Here is a 14,795-nt window from a genome sequence, read left to right as displayed (position 1 = left end):
AAGCAAAGTCCATTGAGTATTTTCTTCAACATTTTCCTAATGAAATTTTTGTCCAGGTAATCCATGAGGTTTGCCTCAGAAAAAGGCATTACATCAGTAGAGGAGATGAAGGGACACTTCAGAATGCTTTTTTCTGATAATAGTTATGAAACTAACCAAGTTACAGAGGCTAACTGGAACACAAATTCACTTCTGAGACACAACTCAACATTTGGCAAATATGTGTGACTATACTTCCATGTAATCAACTTACTTGTATTCAACCTACCTCGGCAAGTAAAAGTGACATGACAACAGGTAAAAACCCACATATTCTCAATTACGTACATCAACAGTGATCACATCATATCAGCCAGTTTTATCCAAATTCATGCACTGATTATGTTTTAATGACTTTTATACTGGTCTCACAGCATTTCATCAAAATCTCTTATTTCTAACGGGATTGAGAGAATGACAGGAATTTAAAAGCTCATAAATTCAGTGCCAAGATACAATGAATTATTCTATAAACCGGAGGGTGGGTAAAACTTCAGCATATCAGTTTAAAAAATGATTATTTAACAGTTTGAGTTAATAGAAGACTCACAAAAATTATTCATGATAAATACACCTTTTGCTCTTTACAAGTACAAGTGAATGTCATTTAAAATTTCCAGTATGCTATAGTTAATGTCTTGTTAATGAAATGCTATCAGTATTAGAGCATTGTGCTGTGTATGTGGATGGTATCATTGTTACCATGGCAACAGATGAAGAATATTTGAATAATTTAAAAATAATATTTTATCAGTTAAATAGTCATGACTTGAAATGTCAATTTAACAAAAAAGAAAAAAAGGTACTATTCAAGTAAGGATTGTTGATGAAGTTTTGATGAGTTGAACCGACAAGTGATTAATCGAAGACACAAGTCTCGCATTACTACAGAAATTTGCCAGTAGTTTTGGCAGTAGATGCATCACAGTTGCACTTCTGTGACAACATCAAAGTGGAGTTGAACATTGATTGGTTCATTTGTGTAAAATATTGAATGCGTATCAACATTGATGATTGCAAATAGCTAATTACCAATTATATCTGACCTTCACAAATTTAATGAATTCATATATGGGTAACATTTTGAATTAATCACTGATCACATGTTGCTAATAATACACACATATTATCTCATCAGAGAGAAATATACCAGTATATACATCTCAGCCACTGCGTGGTTGGGCAATGTTATTGGTGTCATGCAAATATATTTAGTGTGGTGTAAAGCTCTTAAAGTAACAAGGAATTGCTAATGGATTATGAAGACTGCCAATTCAACCTCTTTTACGCTTTTACTTTTGTAAGTCATTGGACTGCAGCCATACTGGAGTACTATCTTGTGGGGTTAGTCGAACAAATGGACCCCAGTACTTATTTTAAGTTTGGTACTTACTTTGTCAGCTTTCTTAACTGAACCACTATGTTACAGAGATGTAAACAAACCAACACTGGTTGTCAAGCTGTGGGAGGACAAACACAAAAACATACACACACCCATACACTTGACAGGCTTCCACACAGTTTCCATCTACCAAATTTACTCACAAGACATTGGTTCACCTAGAGCTATAGTTGAAGACATTTGCCTAAGGTGCCATGCTGCAGGACTGAATGCAAAGACCAACCGGTTGTGAAGTGAGCTTAATCACACACAGCTGATTTTAATCTAAGTCATAAAAATCATTTTGCATCTTGGTTTGAATGACATGAAAGTTATAAATGGAAACATCAGTCACTACCAAAGAAATTGAATCAGTCATGAAGTTGTCATCATTACAATCATCATCATTTAACATCGTTAATGGTTGGTCAGGAAACCTATATATGGAAGACAAACATCTGAAAATACGGGATAAAATGTGATGCAATTAATTATCCTGGGTGTTTATTAGTTTTGGAGTCTGATTTTTATAGAGTAATTAATTCTAAAAATATTTCAAAATAAAAAAATCTTACTCAACAACATGAAATTAAGTAAGAGTCATGGCCTGAATGAAACAAATCAGTCCTGGATACTACAACTGGCTTGATGTAGAGATGTCATAGACATGTCACGTGCACCATGTTGATTAATTGCTAATGAACTTGATAAAACATAATGAAAGACTAAAACATCTGGACCACGGCAACAAATCTATATCAGCAATGCTGGACCAATGGCATATTGTCATTGATTCAGTCTCAGAATTTCCATATGTTACATCGTCATCATCATCATCAATGTGTTAATGTTCACTTTTCCATATTTGCATGGGTCAGATTGAATTCATAGAGGCAGATTTTCAATGTCTGGATGTCCTTCCTGTTGCTAACTCTCACTTGTTTCCAAGTAATGTTCTATTTCCCCATGACTGGACATGTTTCCACAGAAGGAATTGAACGACACTGCTTGTATGACAGTGACACTTGTTTACAACTATCACACAATGTCAAGACAAGGTCACACACACACACACATGCATGCACACACATGCACACATGTCCATGGGCATACGCACACAAACACACACACAATGATTACTTCATCTTCACAGATAATTGCTGTCATTTTGTGCTTCCTCATTGTCATTGACATTTCTGACTTTCCATTCATGACCTCTTAGATGACTATTCAATCCTGTTACAGACCTAATCAACTGGTTAAGTATGCACAAATTGCCATTTTCCCATTGCTATAGAACTTTCAGTAGATGCAATGACAAATGAGGTCAGCATAAAGAGACGTCTCTACCTTATTGGATTATAGTGTTAAACCCTTGTAAAACACCATGTACCCCTTTCTTTGAGTCTCTATGATTAGTGCATAGTGACAGGTTGAAATGAGATGACCTGTAAGCATGTGAAATCAATGGTTTTAAATCAATATGTTCCACTTTTAGAAGGAAGGCTGTGTCAACACTTTGGGGTCTCTCACTCCCAGTGGTTGCCATAACACCAACCAAAGGTATTTCAGCATCCCCATGCTTAGATGGATCATCATCACATTTGGTAGATAACCCATAGCTGGAACCCAAACAGATGCTGCTAATCCAGCTCAGTGTAGACCTGGAAACAATAGCAGCTAAAAGGTAGTCATACATTCCTCAAAACCCTGCAACTCCCAAACCAGAGATCCACTACCAAATGCAGTTTCAAGTCATACCTAGAGCATCATCATTGTTTAACATCCACTTTCCATGCTGGCATGGATTGGACAATTTGACTGAGGACTGGCGAACCAGATGGCTGTACCAGGCTCCAATCTAATCTGGCAGAGTTTCTACAGCTGGATGCCCTTCCTAACACCAACCACTCCGAGAGTTTAGTGGGTGCTTTTACTTGCCACCGGCATGAGGGCCAGTCAGGCGGTACTAGCAACGGCCACACTCAAATGGTGTTTTTATATGCCACCTGCACAGGAGCCAGTCCAGCGGCACTGGCCACAACTTCACTCAAATATTATTTCACATGCCACCAGCTCAAGTGCCAATAAGGCGACACTGGTAACGAACACGCTCGAATGGTGCTTTTTACATGTCACCGTCACAGAAGCCAGTCAGCTGCTCTGGCAACAATCACGCTCGGATGGTGCTCTTAGTGCTCCATTAGCATGGATGCCAGTCATTGAATTTGATTTTGATTTCGATTTCACTTGCCTCAAAAAGGTCTTTGCAAGCAGAGTTTCGTGTCCAATGAAGGAAAGGTACGCATAAGTGGGCTGGTTACACCCCTGGCATAGGTCATGGGTTATGGTCTCATTTGGCTTGCCGGGTCTTCTCAAGCACAGCATATTTCCAAAGGTCTCAGTCACTAGTCATTGCCTCGGTGAGGCCTAATGTTCGAAGGTCGTGCTTCACCACCTCATCCCAGGTCTTCCTGGGTCTACCTCTTCCACAGGTTCCCCCAACCGCTAGGGTGTGGGACTTTTTCACACAGCTATCTTTATCCATTCTTGCCACATGACCATACCAACGCAATCGTCTCTCTTGCACACCACATCTGATGCTTCTTAGATCCAACTTTTCTCTCAAGGTACTTACACTCTGTGGAGTGTGCACACTGACATTACACATCCAGTGGAGCATACTGGCTTCATTCCTTGCAAGCTTACTCATGTCCTCAGCAGTCATGGCCCATGTTTCACTGCCATGTAGCATGGCTGTTCATACACATGTCATACAGTCTACCTTTTACTCTGAGTGAGAGGTCCTTTGTCTCCAGCAGAGGTAAGAGCTCTCGGAACTTTGCCCAGGCTATTCTTATTCCAACAGCTACACTTTCAGTGTACCTACCCCCACTACTGACTTGGTCACCTAGGTAACGGAAGCTATCAACTACTTTTAGTTTTTCTCCCTGGAATGTGGCAGAAGTTGTTCTCTGCACATTTTCAGTGTTTATTGCTCCCTAGCATCTGCCACATACAAAACTATCTTCCCAGTTAGCCTTCCTTTGATATTGTTGCACCTCTTATGTATCCATAGCTTACACTGGGTACATCTTATAGAGTCTCTACCTACACCTTTTCTACAGATTGAGCAGGCCCAACTACCTGAAGGGATTTGTGGCTTGTCTGCCTTCCTACTTATTAGGACTTTGGTTTTAGCTAGGTTGACTCTAAGGCCCTTCGATTCTAATCCTTGCTTCCACACCTGAAACTTCTCTTGTTCTGATAGTGACTCAAAAATTAGAGCAAGGTCATCAGCATAGAGGAGCTCCCAGGGGCATCCTGTCTTGAATTCCTCTGTTATTGCCTGGAGGACTATGCATAATAGATACGTACATGCATATATACATACATACATACGTACGTACCTTCATACTTATATACATAAATGTGCGTGTGTGTGTATATACATATATCGTGGGACTCTGTCGGTGACGATGACAAGGGTTCTAGTTGATCTGATCAACGGAACAGCCTACTCGTGAAATTAACGTGTAAGTAGCTGAGCACGCCACAGACATGTGTACCCTTAATGTAGTTCTCGTGGAGATTCAGTGTGATGCAGAGAGTGACAAGGCTGGCCCTTTGAAATACAGGTAGAACAGAAACAGAAAGAAAGAGTGAGAAAGTTGTGGTGAAAGAATACAGCAGAGTTCACCCCATAGCTGCTGGAGCTTTAGGTGTTTTTGCTCAATAAGCCCAATGTCCGGTCTGGGAATCGAAACCACGATCCTATGACTCCGGGTCTCCTGCCCTAACCACTGGGTCATTGCACTTCCATGTATGTATGTATGTATGTATGTATATATGTATATATATATATATATATATATAGATATATATATATATATATATATATTTAAAAAAAGGAGATGTCGAACACGAGTGGTGATATATAAAAAAGGAAATGAAGAAAATGCTGACAGATAATTGAAGTAATTTAAGTAATTTAATTAGGTGAAAGTTCTTTTTACCGGTTGCGCATTTGTTATGCTTATTTTGATAAGCATAACAAATGCGCAACCGGTAAAAAGAACTTTCACCTAATTAAATTACTTAAATTACTTCAATTATCTGTCAGCATTTTCTTCATTTCCTTTTTTATATATATATATATATATATATATAATATATATATATATATATATATATTATATATATATACACACACACGCGCACACACAAAACAAGACAGGAATCTGGAAAATTTTTGGGTATTTATTAACCAGACAGCTAACTAATAATGAAGCATTTAACAATACACTGTAAAATTTTCACTATTAAAAGACTGTCTGAAAGAATTAGATCCAACAGTGGAAGTCAATTTAAACAACAAATTTTCAGTTAGATGGACATTCAACATTTCACATCAGAGCACTTTGTTCAAACATTCACAAAAGGAATTTGTTAAACCTGCCATGGAAAGCATTCTTTGGTGGAATGACAGTTGGAAAACTGCAAGCAGAAGTGTTGCCTGATCAACAGCCTGGTCATTATTATCACTGCCAAACTATAATCTAATGGAGGATGCACAGACAAAAGGTTCCTATAAATTTCATATTGAATGATCAGTATTCATGAGGGATTTTTGAAACAAAACTAAATGGTTTTGTGACACAATTATGAAGACAGTCAAATGGTGTACTTAATTGAAACAGACAAGAGTCAATGGAAGTAGCACCAGAATCAGAATCAGATACGAGATTTTCTGGGTCTATTGTTGACCAAACACAACTTGTGCATAGGAATCAATATCTTGTAAATATATGTAAAAACATCTATGTATAATCAATTTACCTGTATTCAGCCTAGTTGGACAAGATGAAAATGACATGACATGAGGTAGAAATCACATTCACAATGTACACCAACAATCGTTATATCATACCAGTAAGTTTTATCCACATTCATGCAATAGTTACATTTTATGACTTGTAAACAGGTGTAAAAGCATTTCATCAAGATCTTTAGTTTATAACAGGATGGAGAGAATAGAGAGAAAGTACAGTAGTACTTTAAGAGTTAATAGAATGGGAAAGATCGGCACCCAGTAGATGTTCTACATCTCATATAATCTAATTTCTTTGTTTGAAACAGCAAATCAGAGCATGTGGTTCAAACGTTCAGACAAGAAATTTGGAAAACATGCCATGGAAAGCATTCGTTAGTGGAAGGACAATAAAACCTTTTTATTTTCTTCTTGTCCTGTCAAGCAAACATTTGCTCCATGAATATTTACTGCACAAAAATTGATAGACAACTTGCCAATCATAGCCACTTGCCAAATTTGATATAGAGTCAATATCACAATTGCCACTACAAATATATAGACTCACCAGATGGTGACAAACTTCTGTACAATACATGCCATCATTGCTTAAATGACTAAGACAAACAATTTGTTGTCTTAAAAATTATGTGTTAAAATTTTATTGTTGTATGAAATTTACTATATATTATTTTTCACATTATATGCCAATCATTAGAATTCATTATTAAATTGAAATTGGAAGTGACCATTAACATATTTGGTCATTCAATTATTGCTGTCTTTTATCATCATGATCATGATCATCATCGTCGTCATCAATTAATGTCCTGTTCCCATGCCAGCATGAGTTGGATGGTTTGACAGCATTTGACAAGCTGAAGGAGTACATCATGCACCAATGTCTACTTTGGCATAGTTTCTACAGTGGGATGACTTTCTTAAAGCAACCACTTTACAGACTGAACTGGTTGCATTTTTTTGTGATACCAGCATTAGTAATGATCACTTCATAACTTAAAATCTCACCTGTTTCCATGCAAGGTAATATTTCCCCATGGCCAGACATGTTTCTACAGAATATTGGAAATGAATGACATTTATTCACAACAATCACATTATGTCAAAACAAAGAGACATACACAGTATACATACTCACACAGAAATGGACATAAATACTAATTAATGTATACAGTATTATAGATCAATTTTAGTTTGTTTTGTAAAGGATATTAGGCTTCTTTCAGTTTCCGTCTGCCAAATGCACTCAGTGCTTTGATCAACTCTGGGCTATATAGTAGAAAACATATTCCCAAGGTGCCATACTATAGGATTGAACCTGAGCAAAGCTTCTCAACCACAATTACTATTTATTCAGTACATACCAGCAAATATTTTGTTTGCTGTTTCTGTATTGCAACAGAACTCCCTGCCTAGCTGCAAATGACTGACATGATATCACTGAGGAGGTGGAATCTCACTGAAACAGTGTCTAGTGATCTACTGACATTGTTTGGGGTTTGATGTGTTAAGAGGGGTGCCTATGAATATATGTTGAATTAGATACCCCTTACCTGGAAAACAAGTAAGAATTAGTGACAGGAAGGGCATCTGGCTACAAAACAATGCCTCAATAAATCTAACCCATGCTAGAAAAGAGAAAAGGGATTTGAAAAAAATCAAATGTGATGTAAATATATATGTTTAGATATACATATATGTGTGTATATTAATATTATTAATATTGAAATTATAATTTACTCCCTGATCAAAAACTGCAGTTTCTGCGAGATTGCTTGTAACATACACTTGATATTAAGGATAAATATGTGTTCACATTCGGCTGTATATTTTTGGAAGTGTTGGTTGGATATCAGTTATGTGATGGCACTTAATCGCGTACATATTTAATCGTAGCACTCACAAATTTATATTTGAAATGCTGCACTGAAGGGGTGAAAGAAGTAAGTAAATATAACTTTACTTTAATCCTGAAATGCGTATGTAGCTAATCTGAGTCATGTAGATTCATTATTTTTTCTTTTTGCCTACGTAAAAATGTGTTACTATCTGGGAGATCTTTATGGTAGCAGAAAAGGAATTTTAACTCCTATTTCTAAATTCAGTGCGTGGTGAAGCAAGTAGCTGACCCCTAATTATAATTATGTTTGTAATTATAGAATATTTGTATGTGTGTGTATATGTATGTTTTATGTATCATCATCATTTACCATGTTTCCTATGCTTTTGGCATGGGTTGGATAGTTTGACAGGATGCAGTGAGCCCCCTGGAATATATATATGTGGGGCGGGGGAGGCACAGTGCTAAAGCACCTAGTACAATCTGTAAAGTGGTTGTTGTTAGGAAGGGCATCCAACCAAAGAAAACTTGCCAAAAACAGACGTTGGGGCTCAATGCAGTCCTCTGGTGTACTGGACCCTGTTGAATCATCCAATCCTTGAGCAAGTGTCTTCTATAGCTCCAGGCAAACCAAAGCCTCATGAGTGGATTTTAATTGAAGGAAAGTGAATGAAGCATGTTGAATTTGTATGAGTGCATGTCCATGTCTTTGCATTACACTATAGTTGAAAGTGTCAGCATCATACAAGCAGAGTTGTTTATTTCCTTCTTTGTACAAATATGTCTGGGCTTGAAGAAATATTACCTTGCTTAGAAACCAGTGAGAGTGGCGACAGCAAGTGAATCCAGTCATAGAATATCTGCCTCATTGAACTCCATCTGATCCATGCCAACATGAAAAGTAAATGTAAAATTGATGATGATGATATGTGTGTGTGTGTGTATATATATATATATATATATATATAGTTTATATCCAGTTAAAAGAAGAAAAGAAAATGGTTAACATATCCTCTCATTAAATGTATAACGATATATATACATAATGTCATAGTAAAACCAACAATTCTTGTTAAGTACAACTACCCAGAGTTTCCTGGTCAAAACAATAATTTATTCCACTATTTTCAAGCTGATGACAAGATTATCTGTCAGTTCCTTTTTAAATGTCATCTGCTTTAAAAAGCAATTGACAAATGGCCTTGTTATCAGCTTGAAAAATGGCAAAAGAAATCGTTGTTTCAACCAGGAAACCCTGGGTAGCTGTATTTAACAAGAATTGTGGGTTTTATCATAACATCATCTTTACTCTCTTAGCTGATCAACTGCTATTCAACTTGTTGAAGCCTTACTACACACACATATATATATATAATCATCATCATTGTCATAATTTAATGTCTGTTTTCCATGCTGGTATGGGTTGGATGGCTTGACAGGAACTGGTAAGGCCAGGGGCTGCATCAGGTTCCATAGTCCAATTTGGCTTGGTTTCTATGGCTGGATGCCCTTCTTTACACCAACCACACCACAGAGTGTACTAGGTGCTTTTTATGTAGCACCATCACAGGTGTTTTTTTTAAGTGACACCAGTACCCACACCAGTGCTTTTTACGTGGCACCTTGGTTTTAGAATCTCAATTTTGTTGTGGTGGGCAGCTCTTCTTGAGTACAACAATATACCACATATCTCAGTCCTCTGTCATCCCTTTCGTAAGATTCAACATTTTGAGATCAGCCCCCAAAACGTCATCCCATGTTTCCCTTCCACAACTTCTCTTTACTTTAAGTGATCAGCAGTCATACATGCATATACACATATCTTTTGCATGTATATATATCTCTGTGTTTACATATATGTTTATGTAACTGTTATGTAACTTGTTAAGGTCATCTCTACAGATTTTCCATATTAACGACTTTCCTGCAAGTCATTAACATTATGTAACTACTATTGCCATTCACAACAATGGTTTCTCTCCTTCAATGTGAAGGGTAGATTGTGTGGCACTTGCATTTGAACTGCAGTGCTGCATAGAAGTGAAACATGGGCCTTGAATGTAGAAAACGTTGCAAAGAGGCTGGAAGGAAATGAAACAAGCATGCTCTGCTGGATGTGCATTGTAAATGTGCGTGAAGTCCAGAGTGCAAGTGTACTGCGAGAAAAACTGGGCATCAGAAGAATCAGTGCTGTGTGCAAAAGAGAAGACTGTATTAATATGGGCATGGGGTACATATGAATGATGATAGTTGCATGAAGAGGTGCCAGGAATTCAATGGAACTTGTGGAAGGCTGAGACCAAGGACAACTTGGGATGAAGCAGTTAAGGCTGATCTGAAGATGCTGCCATTTGTGGAGGAGAGGACAAAGGACTGTATTGTTTTGCAATTTGTAGTATTGCAGAAAGCAAACACAAAAATAGTGTTTAGAAATTGAGAGAATTTGTGCTCCACCAAGTGTACATTGTACATCTTGCTGTTTCCCTCTACTCACATCACTCTATTGCTCACCCCTGCTCCTCTTTTAAACCAATTTCTCTCTTTCTCCACATAACACTCTATTTCCTACCTCTCATCTTCCTACCACCAGTACTGACTGCATCATCCTCATCACTCTGACTCCTTCACCCTTTACTAGGCCTAAATATTGGAGACTGCATTGGTTCACCCTCTCCTTTCACTGGGCCTGTGTATAAGAAACAGCATTGGTCCACCTTTTCATTTTCCCTAGTCCTGTATATCAAAGACTTCATTAAACCATTCTCTAAGTTCTGTAATTCCTTCATTCTAGTGCATCTGTTTGGCTTCTTTTGCCCTTCTGATTTACCAGCCATCACTCTCTAGGGTCATTTCTATTACCACCCATCCATACCTTTGGCCTCTCAGTTAATGTCATTCCCTACCCAACCCCACCACAAATTATCTTGTCACCTACATCATATTACTGCTCCTTTCGCCCAACTTCCATAGTCTTTCTGATATCATTGCTCTCTTTCACTCTCTTTCTTCTAATATGTCTGGTCACTCAAGCAGCAAATGCACATGCCCCAGGTTATTGAGTACTCTCAGCACTTACACAGCTGCTCCACCCCCACTTTCTGCTAGTATTGCTCTCCCCACACAATCTTTGTCTCCCCCTTGGTCTGCATGTCTTTAACTCACTGAATACTTTCTATGTTATCCTGTGTGCAAGTCGCCCCCCCCCCCGAAGTGGTGCTACAATGGTAAAGAGACAGATTGCTCTCCTTCAAGAGGTGAGTGAGGACAACCTCTCTAATGCTGGCACCCACAACATGTGCTCAGTACATTTAATACTGTTATTAAATGGTCGGCAATGGAGTGTAGAGCATGTAAGGTTCTGAAGTTTCTTTATCCAACCTCTCTGCTTATTGGCCGGCGATAGGAAGGGTATCTAGCTGTAGAAACCAAATCAAAAGCCATGTAGGAGTACCAGTCTAGAGAAACAACAGCTCACAATAAGGGGTGACTCAGGCCGTGACAAACTGCCCAACCCATGCCAGCAGAGAAGGCCACATGTACAATTGATGACGATGAGGATATATACGTTTATATATATGTGTGTGTTTGTGAATGTGTATCTGTGCGCGCGCGCGTAAATATATATTATATATAGATGTATTTACACACACACACACACATATATATTACATATCATATATATATAAAATGTATATATATGCATTGTATAATGTGTGTGTGTGTATATATATATATTATACACATTCACATATATATATATGTATATACATATACTCGCGCACACGTAAGTATATATGCTTATGTGAACTTTATACATAATTAACTGCATAACATTTCATGATCATAGGTTTACATTAACGAAAGACAAGTGCTATTGATTTCTCCAGTGTATCCATGGGGTAAGTGTAAAGTAGCTACGACCAGGATTCGAACGTGAATCATGCACTCCTTTCACCAGGTGTGTATCACCTCCGTTACGGTCATCTCAGCGTAAAGATATTGCACGCACGTTAATATACACACAAACACGTAATCGTCTGTCAGTATCCAACCCTTATAAATAGTCACAGACACACAGACACACGGCATAAATTTAATTGCATTTTGAACTATATTTATTACACTACAGTCTGACATATATATTATATATATATATATATATATATATATATATACACCGTAACGTGTGTGTGTGTATATATATACACACATACTAGTGTGGCACATATACATAAACATATATGTGTACACACACACTCATATGCATGTGTATATATGTGTGTGTACACATCTATCATTTATCTGTCCACATATATGTTATATGCAAGCACACATATGCATACACAGTGTGACACACTGACAGTATGCTAGTTCTACCAGTCGAACTCTCTCCCCTTCCCCCCTCTCTATGTCCAAGTGGTCTTTTCTCTCGTGTACGCAACTCTACTTCTTCTCTCCTCCTCTTCCTCCTACAACCACTACCGCCACTACCTCGACAATCTCTTCTCTCACCGCTACTACCTTTTCCCTACTTCTCTCCACGTTATGTCCGTTCCGTTTCTCAGCTGTCTCTGGAATACTGTAAGTTATCTATCTCTCTTTACATGTCTATACATTCATGCATACATATATCTTTATGTGTGTGTGTGTATAGGTCTGTCTCTGAATATACACTCTGTCTTTTCTCATTGGCACCACCGACTGACGTTGTCGGAAGACAATATTGACGTTTTCTTCTTTTCCTTTTCGTTTTATCTCCTCACGTTTCTCAAAGAATCTTGTGAGAGATCGAGATTTTAATAATCATCTTGAGTTCATGTGTGTGTGTGTATGTGTGCATATATATATATATGTATGTATATATGAATGTATGAATACAGATGTTTGCATCGATGCCACAGATGTATACACGCAACTGTTTCTGTCGTTATTTTCCCATCTTATTTTCTCCTCGACTCTCTTCTAATATCTACATCCACTGTAAAGTGTGTGTTATAGCTGTTGTTGACATAATCTCTGTTTGGTCCTGTTAATCCCGCCCATTTTAGTAGGCATTGCTAGATCTCCTCTACCTTATGCACACGCAAATATGCATGCATATACGTACACAAACACACATACACACACTATCTTTCACACACACACACACACACAGACACATTCATTCCCCCAGTTTGTTTATTTCCCGATTTAGTGATCTTGCTATTAACGTCTTGTCGTTTCCAGTCCGGCTTCTTCTACCCCCCACTCCCACCTCCCACTCGCCACTGTTGCATCCATTTTCGAGTTAATTGGACACTAATGTTTATACATTAACAACCTTTTGTTTTCTTCTTTCCATTCCGACGGTTTGTTTTATTGTCATAAATATATATATATATATATATATATGTCTATCTGCGAAAATATTTTCCGCCCCCACCCTGGTGATTTTGATTAATAATAACAATAATGACGAATGCTCACCAGAAACAACGTCGTTAATGGTCATCTTGTGATCTATATTCTCTCTTGACAATAATGCAATTTGACAATGGTTGATATGAATGTATACACGCACCAATACATTTGCTTAGTGCTACTGTTACACTCTTCAACACACACCTATGACATTTTTGCTGCTTACCTCCACATTTCTACCTGCTTGTCACTATGTATTTTAATCCCCCACTTGATTATATAAAACCGTCCCCCGCCGCCCCTCTCTTTCCCTCTCTGTTAAGACAACTAGGTTAGGACTTTTCTTCAAATACATCTCTACGCTGTTGTTGACCAGTTCGTGATATAAATATGTATATTAATAATGACCAACCACTCGCCACCACCTTCCACTCCTTTTTACTTTATTTTCAAAACAACTTGTTCAGCTCTAATCATATATATATATCTTGTTCAGCTCTAGTCATATATATATATATATATATATATATATATATTATATATATATATAATATATATATATATATATAAATTGTACGTACGTGTGTGTGTTTATACTCACACACGCGCGCACATAGTCACCTAGTCTTTTTACCGAGTCGAACGTACGACCGACAATCCACTTGTTATTAAAAAAAAAAAAAAAAAGAGAGAAAAAAAGTCCGTCAATTGTTTTCTCCTTGCTTATGTATTTCTGAATTATATCGAAGTTAAAGCGCGACATCAATGTGTTGTACATTAAAATGCGTTTTGTATATATCAAAAACAACTCTCAACACCACTTCATGTCTGGTCGTCGTCACATCATAGATTTTCATTCTGATCAAATGTAACTATTTACAAATTCAAATATGTAATGAAGCTGTTTAAAAAGCAACTCGATCGCTTTACAAATTTCAACAATAACCACTTTAACTGACACAATTAACGGCTGATTTATTATTTAGTCTTGTTTATTTTTTAATTTTAACTGCTTTTTGTTATTGTTTTCATTTGATTAGAGGTAAATTTTTAATGTTTCCTATGAAATAGCTGTCTCTAGAGACAGTCTACATGTATCTCTAGTTAACCGGCTGTTAATTGCCTTTGCTGTTATGATTCCGTACGAAAAATACTATTCAGCTTGCTGTTTTTGTCAGCTATATAATCGATATCTTCTCTACGTTTCTTTCTATATTTCTCCACTGAACATTTTGTTAAACTATAGTCAATTCATTTTATCTCCTATCATTTGTTCACTAAATTGTCTGGAAAACTTTCTCTTC

At 37.3% G+C, this 14,795-nt stretch overlaps 1 protein-coding gene across 3 annotated transcripts in view; it reads left to right on the top strand.

The window, feature by feature from the left end:
• LOC115215571 (ubiquitin carboxyl-terminal hydrolase 46-like) overlaps nt 1–14,795 on the top strand; it is an 86,189-nt gene that overhangs the window by 12,648 nt on the left and 58,746 nt on the right. For 2 of the 3 annotated variants that reach the window (XM_029784773.2, XM_029784772.2), the window contains exon 1: nt 12,552–12,672. The exons of the other annotated variant lie outside the window; for it this stretch is intronic. In XM_029784773.2, the coding sequence (XP_029640633.1) occupies nt 12,637–12,672 (36 nt within the window). In that variant the 5' untranslated portion in view covers nt 12,552–12,636. Of the gene's footprint in view, nt 1–12,551; nt 12,673–14,795 lie in introns of those variants that run through there. 3 annotated transcript variants of the gene reach the window in all.

Source organism: Octopus sinensis, linkage group LG9 (assembly GCF_006345805.1).
Source record: "Octopus sinensis linkage group LG9, ASM634580v1, whole genome shotgun sequence".
Classification (NCBI taxonomy): Eukaryota; Metazoa; Mollusca; class Cephalopoda; order Octopoda; family Octopodidae; genus Octopus; species Octopus sinensis.
Note: the sequence above shows the minus strand (reverse complement) of the source record. Positions and strands in the feature narration are given on the sequence as shown.